General features: G+C 35.5%; 2 protein-coding genes across 2 annotated transcripts; one reads left to right on the plus strand and one right to left on the minus strand.

The window, feature by feature from the left end:
* Positions 1-2,252: 2,252 nt before the first annotated feature.
* LOC110900853 (tetrahydrocannabinolic acid synthase) lies at positions 2,253-3,869 on the minus strand. Its single transcript, XM_022147716.2, has one exon. The coding sequence runs from the start codon at positions 3,867-3,869 to the stop codon at positions 2,253-2,255; it is 1,617 nt and encodes a 538-aa protein (XP_022003408.1).
* Positions 3,870-5,905: 2,036 nt separating this feature from the next.
* On the plus strand, positions 5,906-9,088 carry LOC110900844 (protein FAR1-RELATED SEQUENCE 1-like). Its single transcript, XM_022147706.1, has 7 exons — positions 5,906-6,091; positions 6,514-6,645; positions 6,733-6,837; positions 6,994-7,296; positions 7,503-7,529; positions 7,604-7,890; positions 8,968-9,088. Exons 1-7 carry the CDS (start codon positions 5,906-5,908, stop codon positions 9,086-9,088), a joined length of 1,161 nt encoding a protein of 386 aa, XP_022003398.1.
* The last annotated feature ends 7,613 nt before the right edge of the window (positions 9,089-16,701 follow it).

Raw genomic sequence — 16,701 nt, forward strand, 5'->3', positions numbered from 1 at the left:
TTTTAATCTTTAAAGTGGATTTCGAGAAGGCGTATGACACTATAAATTGGAAGTTCCTTTGGAGAATAATGGAGAAGATGAATTTCCCTTGTAAATGGATTGATTGGATTAAAGGTTGCCTCTCCTCGGGTATGGGGTCCGTTCTTGTCAATGGTTCTCCTACAAAAGAATTCAAATATAAGAGGGGATTACGTCAAGGTGATCCTTTGTCTCCGTTCCTCTTTGTCATTGCTATGGAGTTTGTCACTTTGATTATGAATAGAGCGTGTAATTCGGGCCTTTTTAAGGGTTGCAATCTTCCTAATGGAGGCCCAAATATTTCCCATCTTTGCTATGCGGACGATGTCCTCTTCATAGGAGAATGGTCGGAAGAAAATTATTGTTGCTTTAAATCGTATTTTAAGATGGTTGAGTTTAGTTACGGGGCTAAAAGTTAACCGGAAGAAGAGTAAATTATTTGGAGTGGGTGTCGCAAATTCGGAGGTCGTTGAGTTAGCCAAGTTGGCGAATTGTGAAGCGGGCTCCTTTCCTCTCATGCATTTAGGCATCCCCATTGTAGTCAACATGAAAAGAGCTAGATTTTGGAAGCCGATTCTCGATAAATTTTCGTCAAAGCTCTCTAAATGGAAAGCGAGACAACTCTCCTTCGCGGGTCGTATGACTCTCGCAAAATCGGTTCTAGGTAGCCTTCCCTCTTATTTCCTTTCGTTATTCGCGGCTCCTAAATGTGTGGTGCAAAAAATGGAGAAAATTAGAAGAGAATTTGTTTAGGGTAAATCGATTTCGGGTCATAAGTTGAGATGGATCCGGTGGGAGTTTATGATGAAATCGAAGAAATTGGGAGGAATGGGTTTAGGTGGGATTCATCTTTTTAATTTAGCCATGCTTTCCAAGTGGTGGTGGCGTTTCGTTTCGAATCCGGATGGGTTGTGGGTGTCGGTTGTGAAGGCGATTCACGGGAGTTCGAGCTTTGACTCTTCGACGATTATTCCGATAAAAAAAATCCATCCCCGGTCTTTGGAAAGATATTAGCTCGGTTGATTCAGCTTTGGAGAAAATGGGGGTCAGCTTGTTAGATAATCTTGTGGAGTCCGGAGGAAGTTGGAGATGGAGAACGGATGTGAATGGGATCTTCTCTGTAAAACAGGTCTGATTGGACTTGGAAAAGGCTACCAATGTTTCTGAAGGTTTTATTTATGGATGGAATAGTTGGGCTCCACCTAAAGTGAATTATCTTCTATGGAGAGCGCTCTTCGGAAAGGTTGCTTCTAGAGTGGGTTTGGCTAGGAGGGGTGTTCCTATTCTGGATTGTTCCTGCCCTCGGTGCGGTTTAAATGCGGAAGACCCGGACCACTTATTTTTTAATTGTATTTGGTCACGCAGCGTTTGGTGGGATCTGTTAACCTGGATGCGGATAAACTTCCCTATTGAGATTTCTAAGTTTTTTGATCTGATCGGTTTCCTCCAAAATCGCCCGGGAAGTGCCAAGTGGAAGAGAGTGGTATATACGGTCGCGTTGGCGACAGTTTGGCGGATTTGGAAAGCTAGAAATGAGATGATTTTCGACGGTCGATTCATTCCGGTTAGCAACATCGTCGAGCAAGTTAAAGAAGACGTTCTTTTATGGATTTCAAATCGGTCAAAGGTGCCTCATCCCGGTTTGGAAGAGTGGAGGTCGTTCGATATTTCTGTTATGTTGTAATTCAGCGTCGGGTTAGTTTTGGCCCTTCGTCGTTGTGTTCTCTTTGTTTTCGTTTTTTCCTTTCCTGTATCTTATTTCTCAGCTTCTGGCTGGCTCTTTATATATATATATAAAGTGTGTTTGCTGTTAAAAAAGAAATAGGTTTGTAGGAAATGCGTTGCAAAGTAGTAATATGTATCTAATAATTGTAAATCGATCATCCAACCCATTTCCCACCTTGGCCAATGTGGTGTTTACTTGGATCACACATTTCTCAACAATAATAATTATTTTTCCTTCCCAACAGAAATAATTAAAGACGAGAAAAACCAAAGTACTGAAAACAAACTAAAATATGGTTCAGATATGGTTTTCATAATACATTCATATAATCAATCAAAACAATGATAAATTATTCAAGGACAAGAACTGGCAGAATAAACACTTAAACTTCCACACACACAAACTTATTCATTGCAAATTTATTAAAAAAAAAAAAAACGTAAGTGAACTAGAACCACATATTATATGATATGCTTTGAACATGTCTTCGAGTGATCAGAACAGGTGCTTAGTTGAAAACTGGTATGCTTTGTGGGTGCCTAAAGACATTCTCCGGGTCCACTTTGGCCTTGATTCGAATCAACTTTTCAAAATTTTCCCTCTTCCAATACCTCTCGCCCCAAACGCTTGCTTCCTCATAAGTCTCACTTCCAACACCCAAATCAAGATCAATGTAGTTCACATACGCTTCCCTCGGGTTCTTTGATACGTATGGCTCCAAAAACATATCAAAACTTCGCAGCCACTCTATCCGTTTGAGTGATGTTGGGGTCGTGTCTGAAGTTTGATCAACAAAACTCACACCCTTATATAGCTGATACAAAACCCCAGCTCTATGAGGATACGGAATTGCTGTATCCGAGTACTCCTCCATCTTCCCTCCAAAAGTGTATGCAATCAACAACTCTGATCGGTCGTTTTCAAACATCTTACTCCAGATCATTATGAGCCCACTTTTAGGGATAGGAGTCCTGACATAGTCTAGTTTAATTTTGGCGTTCGACTGCCGCCTCAGGATGTCAGATTGGTTCAGTAAAGCTTCGGTTGGGGTCGAGCTTGTGAATCCCTGAATTGCTAATACAATGCTTGACTGGACCATGCTCATTTCTTCGCAATTCTCTTGCTTCAACTTGAGCTCAGGAAATTCTTTGTCTAGCAATGGAAGCAATGTGTCGATTTTGCCAAGATAAAGTCCTTCAAACAACATTCGTATCGTTTTCTTTGTGGTGTTGCCTATAAATTCACTTGACATCCGAACTCTTATAAGCAAATTCGGATCCATTCTTGGTGCTACATATTGATATTTATAAAAAATATCTGTCCCATTTTCTTCAAGTGTTATATTCACTACAAAAACAGTCACAATCTCCGGCACTGGCACCAAGCTCAGCTTCCATGCAAGAACTATTCCAAAGCTGGAGGCACCACCACCGCGAAGCGCCCAAAACAAATCTTCGCCCATCGACTTCCTGTCCAAAATAGTTCCATTGACATCCATGAACAGAACATCCAAAACGTTATCCGCAGCTGTCCCATATTTCCTCACTAGGTTTCCATACCCACCGCCACCCATGTACCCGCCCACACCCACATTGGGACAAACACCAGCTGGGAAGTACAAGGTGTTGGTCTTTTGAGAAATACTGTAGTAGACTTCACCAAGCAGTGCACCAGCCTGGACCCATGCAGTCTTGTTTCCAACATCCACATCTATAGACTTCATGTTGACAAGATCAAGCATGACAAAGGGAACTACAGAAGAGGACGAGACGCCTTCGAAGTCATGTCCTCCCGACCTAATCCTGATCTCATATCCGTGTATCTTGGTGCAGAAAAGAGAGGCTTGGATCTGCGTGTCGTCGATGGGAGTCACGATGACGGACGGTCTAGGGGTGGAGGGTTTGATGAACCTAAGATTGTTTACTCTAGCTTCCCAAATGGACTCGAAAGAAGAGTTGAGGGGGGTGAAAATGAGTTGAGAGATGGAGGTGGCATTGTTGGTTTTCGATTGGAGGCAGCTTATGAAATCTTCAGAATCATCAGGATCAATGGGAGATGAGGCTCCCAATGAAACATAGAAACAAAGAGTTGGAAGCAAAAAGAACACAAGTTGAGATTTTTTCATGTTTTGATGAGTTTGATGCAATGGAGATGAGTGTATTTATACAGGCAGGAGAGCCTCAAAATGCAACAAAGGACCATGTGTAATTATTCTACACATTAATATATTTTTAGAAACGGTATAAAAGAGAAGAATTTTATAATAAAGTATTATCGAAAGTTTTGTGGAAAGAAAGTTTTAAGCAAAGTAAGCTATGAAGCTTAAAACATAAAAGGAAAATTCAATTCATCATTGACTTTTTTCATGTGTATTTTAGGGGCCGTTTCGCAACATCTGAATGGTTAAGTGCTAAATCAGTAAGAGAAGAGATCTGAACCATTAAGTGTTAAACTAGTAAGAGGTTTGAACCATTAAGAGCATGTATAATGCTTAACCGTTCAGAGGCAAATGTGTTTCCAATTCAAATTAGAGGTCTTAACCATTCAGAGGCAAATGTCTGAACCCTTCAGACATCTGCTCGTGAAACAAAAAGTCTGAACCATTAAGTGGTGAACCAGTAAGAACTTTAAACCATTAAGAGCCTCATTAAGAGGTCAACAAACAGCCCCTTATTCACGAAACAAGCATTCCGTTTTAACATTTTTATTTGTTTATTTATATTTATATTATATAAGAGATGTTTTTTGTGATTATTATTATTTTATTTCTTATAGAAAATGATGTATTATGGGATATATATATATATATATAGAGAGAGAGAGAGAGAGGGGGGAAGTGTAGGATACAAATGCCCTTATCCTACATTACATACGCGACTACATTGGCTGTACACGTGTCGTGACTCGTTTTTCTTTCATAAGGTTAAATCAGACAATTCATTCAATCAGCTTATGGCAAATTAGTCTATTCATTCAATCGGCGAGAAGTTCGTTACACTACTATGCCGATAATTATTATTCGAATCAGTTTCAAGTTTCTCATAATTCTCAAACAATACATTTCAGTTTTCGTTGTTCTGCGTTAGGGTTTGATTCAATTGTTTTGTTCAATGGATCCATAGAGCAGCACCGGACGAAACACAGATGTTGAGTTTGAAGACGCTCGATCGGTCGGTGATCAGGTTCAATTATCTGCGTATCAGAGAGTTACGATTGACGATGTTTTAAATCCTGAATCTGCAAATCCAAATCCAAATGCAAATACAAGTGGTGTAAATGAGTGTTCGAATGGTAATTTATGTTAATTTAGATCATAAAATTGTTCGTAGATGTGTTTTGTTTAATCGTAGTAATGATTTTGCATTATTATAACTGATTCGAATTTTTTTGAATGTTCATTTAGAGGATAATTGATATGAAAGCAAATTGTATAAGTTCGCATGTTTTGGGTCTGGGAATTCGCATGTGATGTTTATTTCTAAATGTTGATTTCGCATGTTATGATATCATAAATTGCATGTGTAAAAGATATTTATCAAAATGGTCATTTTTGCATGTTATGAGCCCAAAAATTCGCACGTTTTGTTGTTCTTATGATGAAATTATGGAATTTTTTAATATTTCGCATGTTACGAGTCCTATAAATCGCATGTGTTTCTTTTTTTTATTTTGATTTATGTGGATGAAAGGCTTTATATTCCGGTGGTTGAACCATCAGCTACACCTATGGTTGGAATGCAATTTACCTCTGTCGAACAAGCATACGTGTTTTACCAAACATATGCTAAGTTAGCTGGTTTTTCTACTCGGAAAGGTGGTGAAGTACACAGTGGTGGTATAACTAAAACTAAGTATTTTGTTTGTTCTAAAGAGGGAAATAAGCCATTGTTTATTGACGATGCTTATTCGAAGTCAAAAAAGTCATTCAAATCAAGGAACAAGGGGACCATTAGAACTGGGTGCAAAGCTCAACTTATGATTTGCTCGGTGGATGGTATATTATGTACAGTCAAGAAATTCGTTGATGGCCATAATCATAAGTTTGTATGTCCACACGATATTCATATGCTGCCAGCGTACAGGCAATTGTCAGATGTCCAGGAAGAGATGATATGGGAACTAGGCACTCTAAACCTTGGCCCTATCAAAGCTTTTCATATAATGAGGAAACGTTACGGTGGTTTCGAGAATGTTGGCGCCATGGTCGATGAGTGCAAAAACTTTAAGACTCGAATTAACAGCTATATAAGAGAATATGACACTGGCATGGTGATCAATAGGTTGACCGACAAAAAACAATATTTAATTGATTTTTCATTTGAATATTCTGTTGATGAGGACAAACGGGTAACTGGTTTGTTCTGGGCCGATTGGTTATGCAAGCGTAACTTTATGGAGTTCGGGGATGTGATATCATTTGATGCAACTTTCAAGACAAACAAGTATGTTTTACATAAATGGTTTTTTAATATTTTTCGATTTTGTAAACTTGCAATATCGCATGTTAATATACACTGAAGATTAGGTGTTGAATATATCGCATGTTTTATTGTCTATTTTACATGTCATATTTTTGTCTATTTCGCATGTTACAGTATGTACTTCGCACGCTACTAAATCTTTAATTTTATTGAATTTCAGGTACAAGATAGTGTTTTGTCCCGTTCACTGGGATTGACAACCACTGTCGAAATGTAACCCTTGGAGCTGGCTTGTTGGCATCGAAGAGCATTGACTCTTATAAATGGCTTCTCAATTCATTCGTAAAGTCATTTGGACGGCAGCCAAAGGTTGTGGTGACGGACCAAGACCCTGCGATGAAACAGGCTATCGATGATGTTTTTACTACCAGCAGACACAGATTATGCATGTGGCACATAATGAAAAAAGTGGCAGATAAGGTATACTATGATATATTGTCGTTCGTTAGCATTTTGTTATACCATAGATTCGTTACAGGCTTATATGAAAACCATTTATCGGCATAGGTTGGACACGAGTTGTGCAACAATGATGACTTTAAAAGGAAGATGTGCGATATTGTATGGACTAATTCCATTGAGCCGGAAGAATTTGAGAGACAGTGGAAGTTGGTAATGATTGAGTACGGTCTTACACAAAATAAATGGATTGATGATATGTTTGTGATGAGATCCATGTGGATTCCGGCTTTTTTATCGGCACGAGCCAATGTCTGGACTTATGAGAACAACTTCGAGATCATAGAGTGAGAACCATTTTTTTTCCAGGTGGCTAATTCACAACTCACTCTTGTAGAGTTTATGAATCATTTTGACGGTGCAATGGATGTCCAAAGGTTCAATCACAGAATGAATGATCATATTTCAAGATATACTGAGCCTGATGATTGGGGCAAAACTACTTTGCAAAAAGATGCTGCTAAGATATACACCATGTCTATATTCTTCGATCAGCAAACAGAGATATATGGAACTATTACCGAATGTTTGCCAATGGACACCAAAATCAAGGGTCCCCGGATAAGGATATCGTTGAAAGATTTTAAAGCCCACGGAGATGGGTTATTAGAGGTAATACAGCATATATATTAAAACATGCGATTTTGAAAAGCCCCATTGGTATTTATTACAGAACATGATTTTTACAATATGCGATTTTGATGAACGCATGCGATTTTAAATTAATTCATGAAAATGATTTTTTAGACATGCGAAATTGTTCATGTACACATGCGATTTCAATTTTTATTTTGTTTTTTTGTTTTTGTTTTTTGTAGGTGTGTTTCAAGAATCTTGAAGATGATGTAACTGCACAATGTAGCTGTTTGCGTTTTGAACAGTATTGGCTGCTATGTAAACACATCTATTTTTTTTCAAGATGTTTGGTGTTAGAGAAATACCAAACAAATATGTTATGAAGAGATGGACAAAGGATGTGGTTCCGAATGAATTAAACGCCACGTTTGATGTAAAGGTGGATGATAAGGATGAGAAACACAAGGCTAAACAGATTGCTCGCGAAATCATCTACACATGGGAGTATTTGGTTAGCAATTTGATTTCCGACCTTGATCAACTTGTTTTAGTCAGAGATCAAATGAAGCAGATTAAAGAAAAAGTTGATCAGAGTCGTATAACCAAGCAGCTTGATCCAAAGTTTGACCGGTTTTCAAAGTTGATTGGTTATCAACAACTAGTAACTAATGCCCCTCCTACTGTCTGTGTGCCAGCTGGTATAAGAAACAAAGGTCGTGGCTCGCATAAAAGGATTAAATCGAAGAAGGAACAAATGATCAGCCGCAAAGGAAAAAGGTCAAGGACATGTAGTGTATGCAACGATAAAGGTCATGATATTCTGTTGGGATTGAACCCTAACAGAGGAACAGATAATGTAAAGCCAAAACCGGATCTCATCAGTGGACCATCAATAAGCAGCAGTTTATCCTATGCTCTCCCCTTGACAGTGGTTATCTAACATCTGATGGATCTTAAGTGCTGCTCAACTACAACAACTGATAAACTAAACTCTGATGATTATCCAACGACTGCTGAAGACAAACACTGATGCTCTATCTACTGCTGTTTCCTAAGTACTGCTGAAGACTCAAGCACTGCTCTCTCAAAGACTGATCACCTTTGAAGAATGCACTGAAGATTCAACATCTGTGCTCAGGCTACAACAGTGGAACGTGAAGCAGTAGTTTTTCTTAGTCTTGCATTTTACTACTTATCAGATGTTACATGTCAGTAGTTTGTATAGAACAGTGTTTATAGTTTGTTAGGTCGTTAGATGTCACTATCATGGTGACGTCAGCTGAAGCTCATCAGTAGTTTGGTTTGCCTATAAATATGACAGTATTCTGTACTGTTATACTTGATTCGTTTTGAGTGAGTTCGCCTCCTCAATCCAATCCTTTCATCTTGTGCAACCAACTCTGGTGTATCAGGCTGAGGGGGAGTTTAGATTGTAAGCTTGCATTGTAATCTTTTGCTTTTATGTAAATCTTTTGACTCAATGAAAAGCAATTGTTTATCAATCTATACTTTCCTTTGATTGTGTTTACAAAGTTTGCTACTCAATTCCGCTGCACTTATATCATTTCATATGTTCTGTTTAATCGTTTTATGCAAACAAACACAATCATGACGGCCTCAGATCCTAACATATTCGGACTTGCGAGATACTTAAAGGCAAACAACAAAAGAAGATGAAGGGAGTCCAGATTGAAAAAAAAATCCCAGGCACAAAGGCAACGAGGTCGAAGACGATGAAGAGGAAGATGAGTTTGAAGATTACGGTGGAGGGAGTGATGATGGCAGAGAAGAAGATGAGTGGGAAGAGGTTTCAGATGAGGAAGATTAAATTTTTTAATTGTACATGCGGTTTTATACGAGAAACATGAGAATTAATACACATGAGTTTTTATTATATAAACATGCGATTTTATATGCATTAGTCTATAAGTAGTTTAACATGCGATTTCATTGTGTATTTCATTTTATGACATGCGATTTTGAGTTATCTTGTATTTTGTTACAAACATGTGTAATTCATTCATGCGATTTATATAATAATTAAGCATAAGATGTTTTCAAAACATGTACACAAAACATAAATATAAAGTATTTGTTATTGTCTAACACAACTAAAACCATAAAACGATAAACAGAAATCTAGTTACTTGAAGCAAAGATTTTGTCACGTTCAGCAGAGCTGAACTCCATATTCTCTTTCACTGTGTTTAGAGCATCTTTTAGGAAAGAGAAGGCTAAGTCATCAGCTCGAGACGGTTCCTTTATGTGATCCAATGATGCGTCTCTGAAGCTTGATGGTGGTTCTTCAAGTAGTCTTTCCCACATCCCTTGATTTTTCTTGATTTCTGCAAGAATCTTCCCCTGCACATCAAGAATCAAATGAGAAGAGGTGACATCGGTGCTTATTTCTGTCAACATGCGAGTTGACAATAGTTCCTTTATTGCAATGTTCTTTATTTGTTCTGAATCTTAAGATGGCATTTTTTTGTGTGTTTGTGTTCATTGTCTTAATATGGAAGGTTGTTATCCCTGTGTATTTTATATTAAAATAGTAAATTTATTATGTAGGTAAGGTGGTAAGTTCAGTAGTATTTATGTATTTATGGTAAAATTGATCATTACAAGTCACATTACAGTTAGGGATGGCAATGGGTCGGGTTCGGGTCGGGTATTGGCAATCCCATACCCATACCCGGTTGTAAAATCGTGTCCCATACCCGACTAAATACCCGTCGGGTATATGTCGGGTAATTACCCGTCGGGTACCGGGTATACCCGCGGGTATCGGGTATACCCATTAGTTTGTTAAAAAATATACATTGGGATTTCCAAATACATTTTTTACTATTATAATTATTACATAATTTTATTTATGCAACAACTATTATTAATTAAAATATACATTACATAGATATAAGTTTTAGCATAAATTAATAATAACTTTATAATATTTATACAGTTATATGTATATACTTCACAACATACAAAATATAAATACTATCATCAAATACATATGCTAAAAGAAAATTTATTTTTTCACATTATGAACCTATTAAAATAAATCACTAATAGATAACGGTTAATGGAAAATAAAAATAAAAATAAAAATTAAAAACTTTGGGTATATGATCAGGTATATAGTTCGGGTAAACGGGTATGTGGTTTCGGGTAATCGGGTCGGGTATCACCTAATCCCATACCCGACCCATACCCGCGAAAATTTTTAAAACTAAACCCATACCCGGCCCAATACCCGTCGGGTATCGGGTATACCCGTCCCATTTGTGTCGGGTTTCGGGTATACCCGTCGGGCTCGGGTATTTTTGCCATCCCTAATTACAGTCACATCGGTATTAAATTCAATTTTTTATATAAAATAGTAAATTTATACTTATTTTAATTATCAATTCATAATTTCTTGTTTGTGCATTTCAATCAACGTGGACAAAGTTACATGAAATCATCATCAGCAGTATTTTTTTTTAAAATCGCATGCGATTTGAAAAGAATTTGCACACTTTAAGAAACCACAAACAAGATCATTTTTTAAAATCGCATGTGTCTAAAACAATAATTCGCACAATATAACAAACCTCAAACAATATCACCTTATTTTTAAAAATCGCATGTGTTTAAAACAAGAATTCGCACACTATAACAAACCTCAAACAATATCACCTTTTTTAAAATCGCATGTGTCTAAAACAAGAATTCGCACACTATAACAAAACACAACCGTTCTTTTTGTTTTTCAATTGTTTTCGCATGTTCAATATGTATTTCGCATATTATAATGTTCATCCTGCATCATCTTCTTCGATAGACGGTCGATCGATGTTGTTACAGTTCAGAACTTCCGGAATCAGCAGATATGAAATCGCAGAAGGGAGAAGGAGGTTTGTGAATAAGAATCTTACGTTGTTGTATTTGATTTAGGGTTTGATTTTTGATTCACGGTTGAATTTTTTAATACTATTTTTGAATATAAGATTCTAATCTTCGTCAGTTACAAAGATTAAGATATCGTAATAACGATTTTAACCTTTTTTATAATATTTGAATACATTAATATGATTAATTTAATGATTTAAATTAGTTTGATGGATTGAAGATCCTACGGCTGAGAATATCGCGTACGTAATGTAGGATAAGTTGTATTGTACGTTAACCGGCCCCTCTCTCTCTCTCTCTCTTTATATATAATGTATATATATATATATATATATATATATATATATATATATATATATATATATATATAGTGGAGAGTTCAAATGAGAAGAAAAATTTTGTAAGAATAAAAAGAATAAGTTTCAAACCAATAGAAATGCTCCATTATACTTCATTTAATATGTATATTTAATGTTATTAATAAGGGCATATAGGTAAATTTCTAATTGTAATTAATTAGCTAACTAACTAAACTTGTAACTCACTTTTAAATATATACTATTTCAAGAAAAAATAATTTAGGGTGAAAGACAATTTTCAACATGTGTAGGATAAATTTTAGTATGTGTAGGATAAATTCTTAAATGTGTATGATAAATTTAGATATGCGTAGGGTAAATTTCGGTAAGTGTAAGATATATGTATGATAAATTTTGAAAATGTGTAGGATAAAATGTTTTTTGTTTTATTAATGAGAGATAACATAATTAATGGGAGGAGTTATAAACTATTTAGTGTTTTACCATTATGTCATTTCTTCTTTTTTTTCTCACATTAAATTTCTTCTCAAATGAACCTTGCCCTATATATATATAGGGGAAGGTTCATTTGAGAAGAAAATTAAATTAAGAAGAAAAAGAACAAATGGTACAAATGTAAAACACTAAATAGTTTTTTTCTAAACTCATTTATTATTATCTTTGACTAATTAATTAGTCATAAACACTATCATCCTCCACACTTAAATTTTGCTTACACACATCAAAATTTATCATACACATTTTGAAATTTACCCTACACGTATTGAAATTCATCCTCACAGCTCGTAATTCATCCTGCACACCTCGTAATTTATGCTACACTTTAAATTATATATTTTTTCTTTTTTAAAAAATATGTTTTTTTGAAAATAATTTACAAATTTAATGTAGTTAGCTATTAAAAATGAAGACTACCAATTAATGATCTATCTAAGTTTACCAATATACCCTTACACTAATATTAAATGCAATAATTAAATGAAGTAAAATGAATCATTCTTATTGGTTGAAATTTCTTCTTTTTTATTCTTACAAAAAATTTCTTCTCATTTGAACTCTCTACTATATATATATATATATATATATATATATATATATATATATATATATATATATATATATATATATATCCTACACTTTTGAATAACTTTAAAGTTGATTGTATTGAATTCTATTTGTATCGGATTCATTTTTGAAGTTTGATTATTTTAAATGAAAACGAGCTAAAACGATTTAATTAAGTGAACAAGAAAATAATGTCTTTCTATTATATAATTACTTACTAGATTCAGAGGCGTCTCTGATAATTCACGTACCCTGTTCGAGCACGGAAAAATGTGCCCTTTCGTAATGTTTTATTATTATTATTTTTAAATCAAATTAGTATTGGGCTTGATAAACCTAATGTTAAGTGGGCTAAATTCTAAACCATAAAAATGAGTTGTAAATAGGCCTATATTAGAATTGGTATGTGTTTACTATGTAAAAAAATAACATATATCGGATTTTTTTTTAAAAACCGCGTGCCCCATGAAATTATGGGTCTTGTGCGGAGGTCCTTCCCGCACACCATCAAAGCCGCCAGTGGCGGAGCTTGACTAAAAGTTTCGAGGGGGCGAAAAATCATAAGACCCAATTTATATGTTGTATAAATATTTAGGCAAAATAATTGGGGGGACAATCCTATATAATTATAAAATTTTTGGACGAAAAATAGGAAATTTTACACTTCTAACCTAAACATTCGGGGGCGGGTACACCCCCACTTTACACTATCCACCGCCACTGAAAGCCGCCAGTGACTAGATTCATTGTTTTCTTTTTTATGGCAACATATTAGATCGTGTTGAGAAATTGGCCATTGAAGTTGAAGTAGGACGCCATATAATTAAGAGGAATCTTGTGGAATTATTAAAAGAAGGATTGGACGTTAACTAAAAATGAAGAGAGGTTGACTATGAATTAAATAAGAAAAAGGCTGCACAAGATCCATGCATGCGGAAGAATTAATTGAGAAACATGTTATAAGCCAAATTGAAAATAATGCCCTTAATGATTTCAGCTATTTACATTCATGCCACTGTTGTTCTTTTTGATTTGCTTCTTTGTGATTGACCGAATAGCAAGACCCAACCCAAATAAAATTCATTGAGGCAGCCCACTTAACCTCTTAATGATACGCCAGAGGCCCAAGTCCCAACGATGGAACTTGAATGAGATAACATACTGAATACATACGGAGGGAAGAATATATACATCACAAGACAGAAGTAAAAGGGGGCTCTTTTGGACGAGCAGAGAGGAGGAGACGTATACGAAGAGAAAAAGCTTACGGTTCGTGTTCAAGCCTCAGATTCAAGATACGAGTTCGGTTTTGTAAACATGTTAGTTCGGTTTAATTTACTTCGTGTTATTAGACTTTATAAACATGATTTATTATTTATTTAAGACTTATTTCGTGTTCTTAACTATGGTTTTTGGCTAAACTTTTTGACTACTTAAGTTAAAGATGAATGTACATGTTTGACTATTGTTCTTGCCAGTTTATGGATTATATATGGATTTGATATTTATATTTAAAGACTTTGGTTTGAATAATTAGTTGTATATGCAGACTTGTTCTTGTTTATGTCTTTTTCGTATGTTTCACTTGTGTTCTTGTGGATTTCTTTAGTGTATTAATGCTTGTTAGGTCGCGGACTGTGTGTTCGCGGCTAGTTTATAGTTAATTATGCATGATTTCCCATAGTTTTCTATGATTAGGATTTAAATAAAGAATAAGTGTTCTTTTAACCGCAACATCCGTAAGGTGAGTGGTTGTCAACTAGTCTTGAGTGATTAGGTTCCTTGGTTAGATTCTTCGTGAGAAGATCCCCTAGCTCACAGTCTTTGTTTGCTAGTTGAGCCTAATTAGGAATCCTTAGTTATCCTAGATTATAGAGCCGTGAGGTAGATAATAATTAGGATACGTTAATGTTACACTAAGATAACTGTGAGATAGTCTTATAAAAACGGTAATTAAATACCTCAATAGATTACCAAAAGTGTCTTCTCGAGAAGGGTCGAGGGACTTGTCCGGTTATCCCTTAAGTTAATATCCAAAGATCCAGGTATCCATAATAATTCTATAACCGTTAGAACGTGTCATTCACGTGTAGGATTCTGACCTAGGTAGTGTCTTTCCCATCATCTGAATACATCTCTAATCCCAGTTCGTGTCTTCGTCAGCTTTAGTTAATTTTAATAAATTGCATTAGGTTTGTAACCCCCCCCCCCCCCCTCAATACATAACAACAATTAAGTCGGGTCAGTCTTAGATATGTTAGTCGAGTCTAGTATTCGTAGTCAGTAGAGTTTCGTGGGTTCGATACTCGGACTTAGTTAGGCTATACTGCATTGACTGGTACACTTGTCGGTTTTGTGGTCTAGGTTTTAGAGAGTTTTAGTTTATTAATTTAAAACTTAGAGTGTCTAGTTTAGAGTTAATATTAGTTAGTTTTTATAGACCGCTTCAAGCACATCAGGAACTATCCACCACTTGTGGCCTAGTGGTAGAAAGACTTGGGTTCTCCAATGGAGGGCCAAGTTCAATCCCCACTTGTGTCACTTTGGTGGATAAGGCAATGATAGATAGAGCCTAGCCTCCTTGCAGAGGTGTCAGGCTCTATCTTGAGCCTACCGGGTTTTCATCCCACCGTGTGTTACGCCAGAGAATCCTGCTCTTGTGTTGACACAACGACTATCAAGTGGCGGTCGACGGTATGGTTTCCCGAGGGAACGCCCAAGCCAAACTCTTATGCCAACGTGGGCCCGATTAAGACAACATAGTGTGGCCGGAGTGAGGCAACAGAGCTCTCCAATTTAGAGAGTGCAATAGCCTAATAGAAGAAAGTCATTTTTTGGAACTATGACTCTAAGCATCCACAACGCTAAAGGTTGGTCCATATCTATATCACATCGTTTCAAACTACCATGATTTCGGACCTTACTTTTTCCGACAATATTAAACCATTTCAAACCACCACCTCATTATCCACTTTATTACGTATTTTTCCTTTTAGTTAAACTATTTACAATCTATATAATTTATTTACTTAATTAAATTATTTATTTTTAATTAAAGTATTAAAAAATAAAATTCAAAACAAGATAATTTATGTATTATTTATTTTATTTTTTTAATTTCGTTATCTAGTATTTTTATTTAATAATTAATTCAAATAAAATAGTAAAAAAGAGTATTTGATTCTTACGACGACTATTTGTTAAACGGCTACTTTTGTAATGGATAGTTTTTCAAACGCTTACTTTTGCAACGACTAGTTTTTACTGGCTATAAATTCAATTTATATTTCAAGTTACATGTGCACTTCTTAATTTTTATAAAACTCAAAACCCTAATCACGCATCAAGAAAATCATAATCACGCATGAATAAAAATCAAAACAATGCATGATTATGGTTTTTCTATGCGTGATTATGGTTTTTTGTTCATGCGTGATTAGGGTTTTAAGTTTTATAACATGCTTAATTTCTTATGGCATCCTCGCACTTAAATAATATTGTATTTTACATTTTTACTACACATATGTATATGTATATTACATATATGCAGCGTCGTCTCGTAAAATCCCAAATATTTTTTGGCCGTGCGTGAGATTAAAAAATTTGGCCCCTATCATTAATTCATTATGTTTGTTTATTGATTTGGGTCAAGTAAATCCATTACACACTTAAACAGTTAGGTTTCAGAATTTGGTTGGCGAAAACAATTGGGTTTGGAAATAGTTTGGCTTTATCATTTTTAGTTCATAAATTCAGGCCCTCTAAGTTTTTTTTCTTTAAAAACACACCGATTTTGTTATATATATATATATATATATAGGGTTAGGTTAACGTACTATAGCTCTTATCGTACAATATGTACGCGCTTATCTCAGCCGTCCGTTCTGGCGCGAATTCAATTTTGAACATGCGATTTATGCTGAAAAGCCAACATGCGAAATTGCTTTATATACCAACATGCGATTTCATCATATTTAGCGACATGCGAAATTGCTACAAAAAAAAACAACATGCGATTTCATCAAAAAAACCAACATGCGATTTCACTATATCTTACGTATTGTACGTTAAGGGATATTGTATTTTACACTTTCACTATATATATATATGTGTGTGTGTGTAGAAACGGGATCAGGATAAAATGCCCTAAAGTGTGAGAACGCAT

This window comes from Helianthus annuus, chromosome 6 (genome assembly GCF_002127325.2).
Source record: "Helianthus annuus cultivar XRQ/B chromosome 6, HanXRQr2.0-SUNRISE, whole genome shotgun sequence".
NCBI lineage: Eukaryota > Viridiplantae > Streptophyta > Magnoliopsida > Asterales > Asteraceae > Helianthus > Helianthus annuus.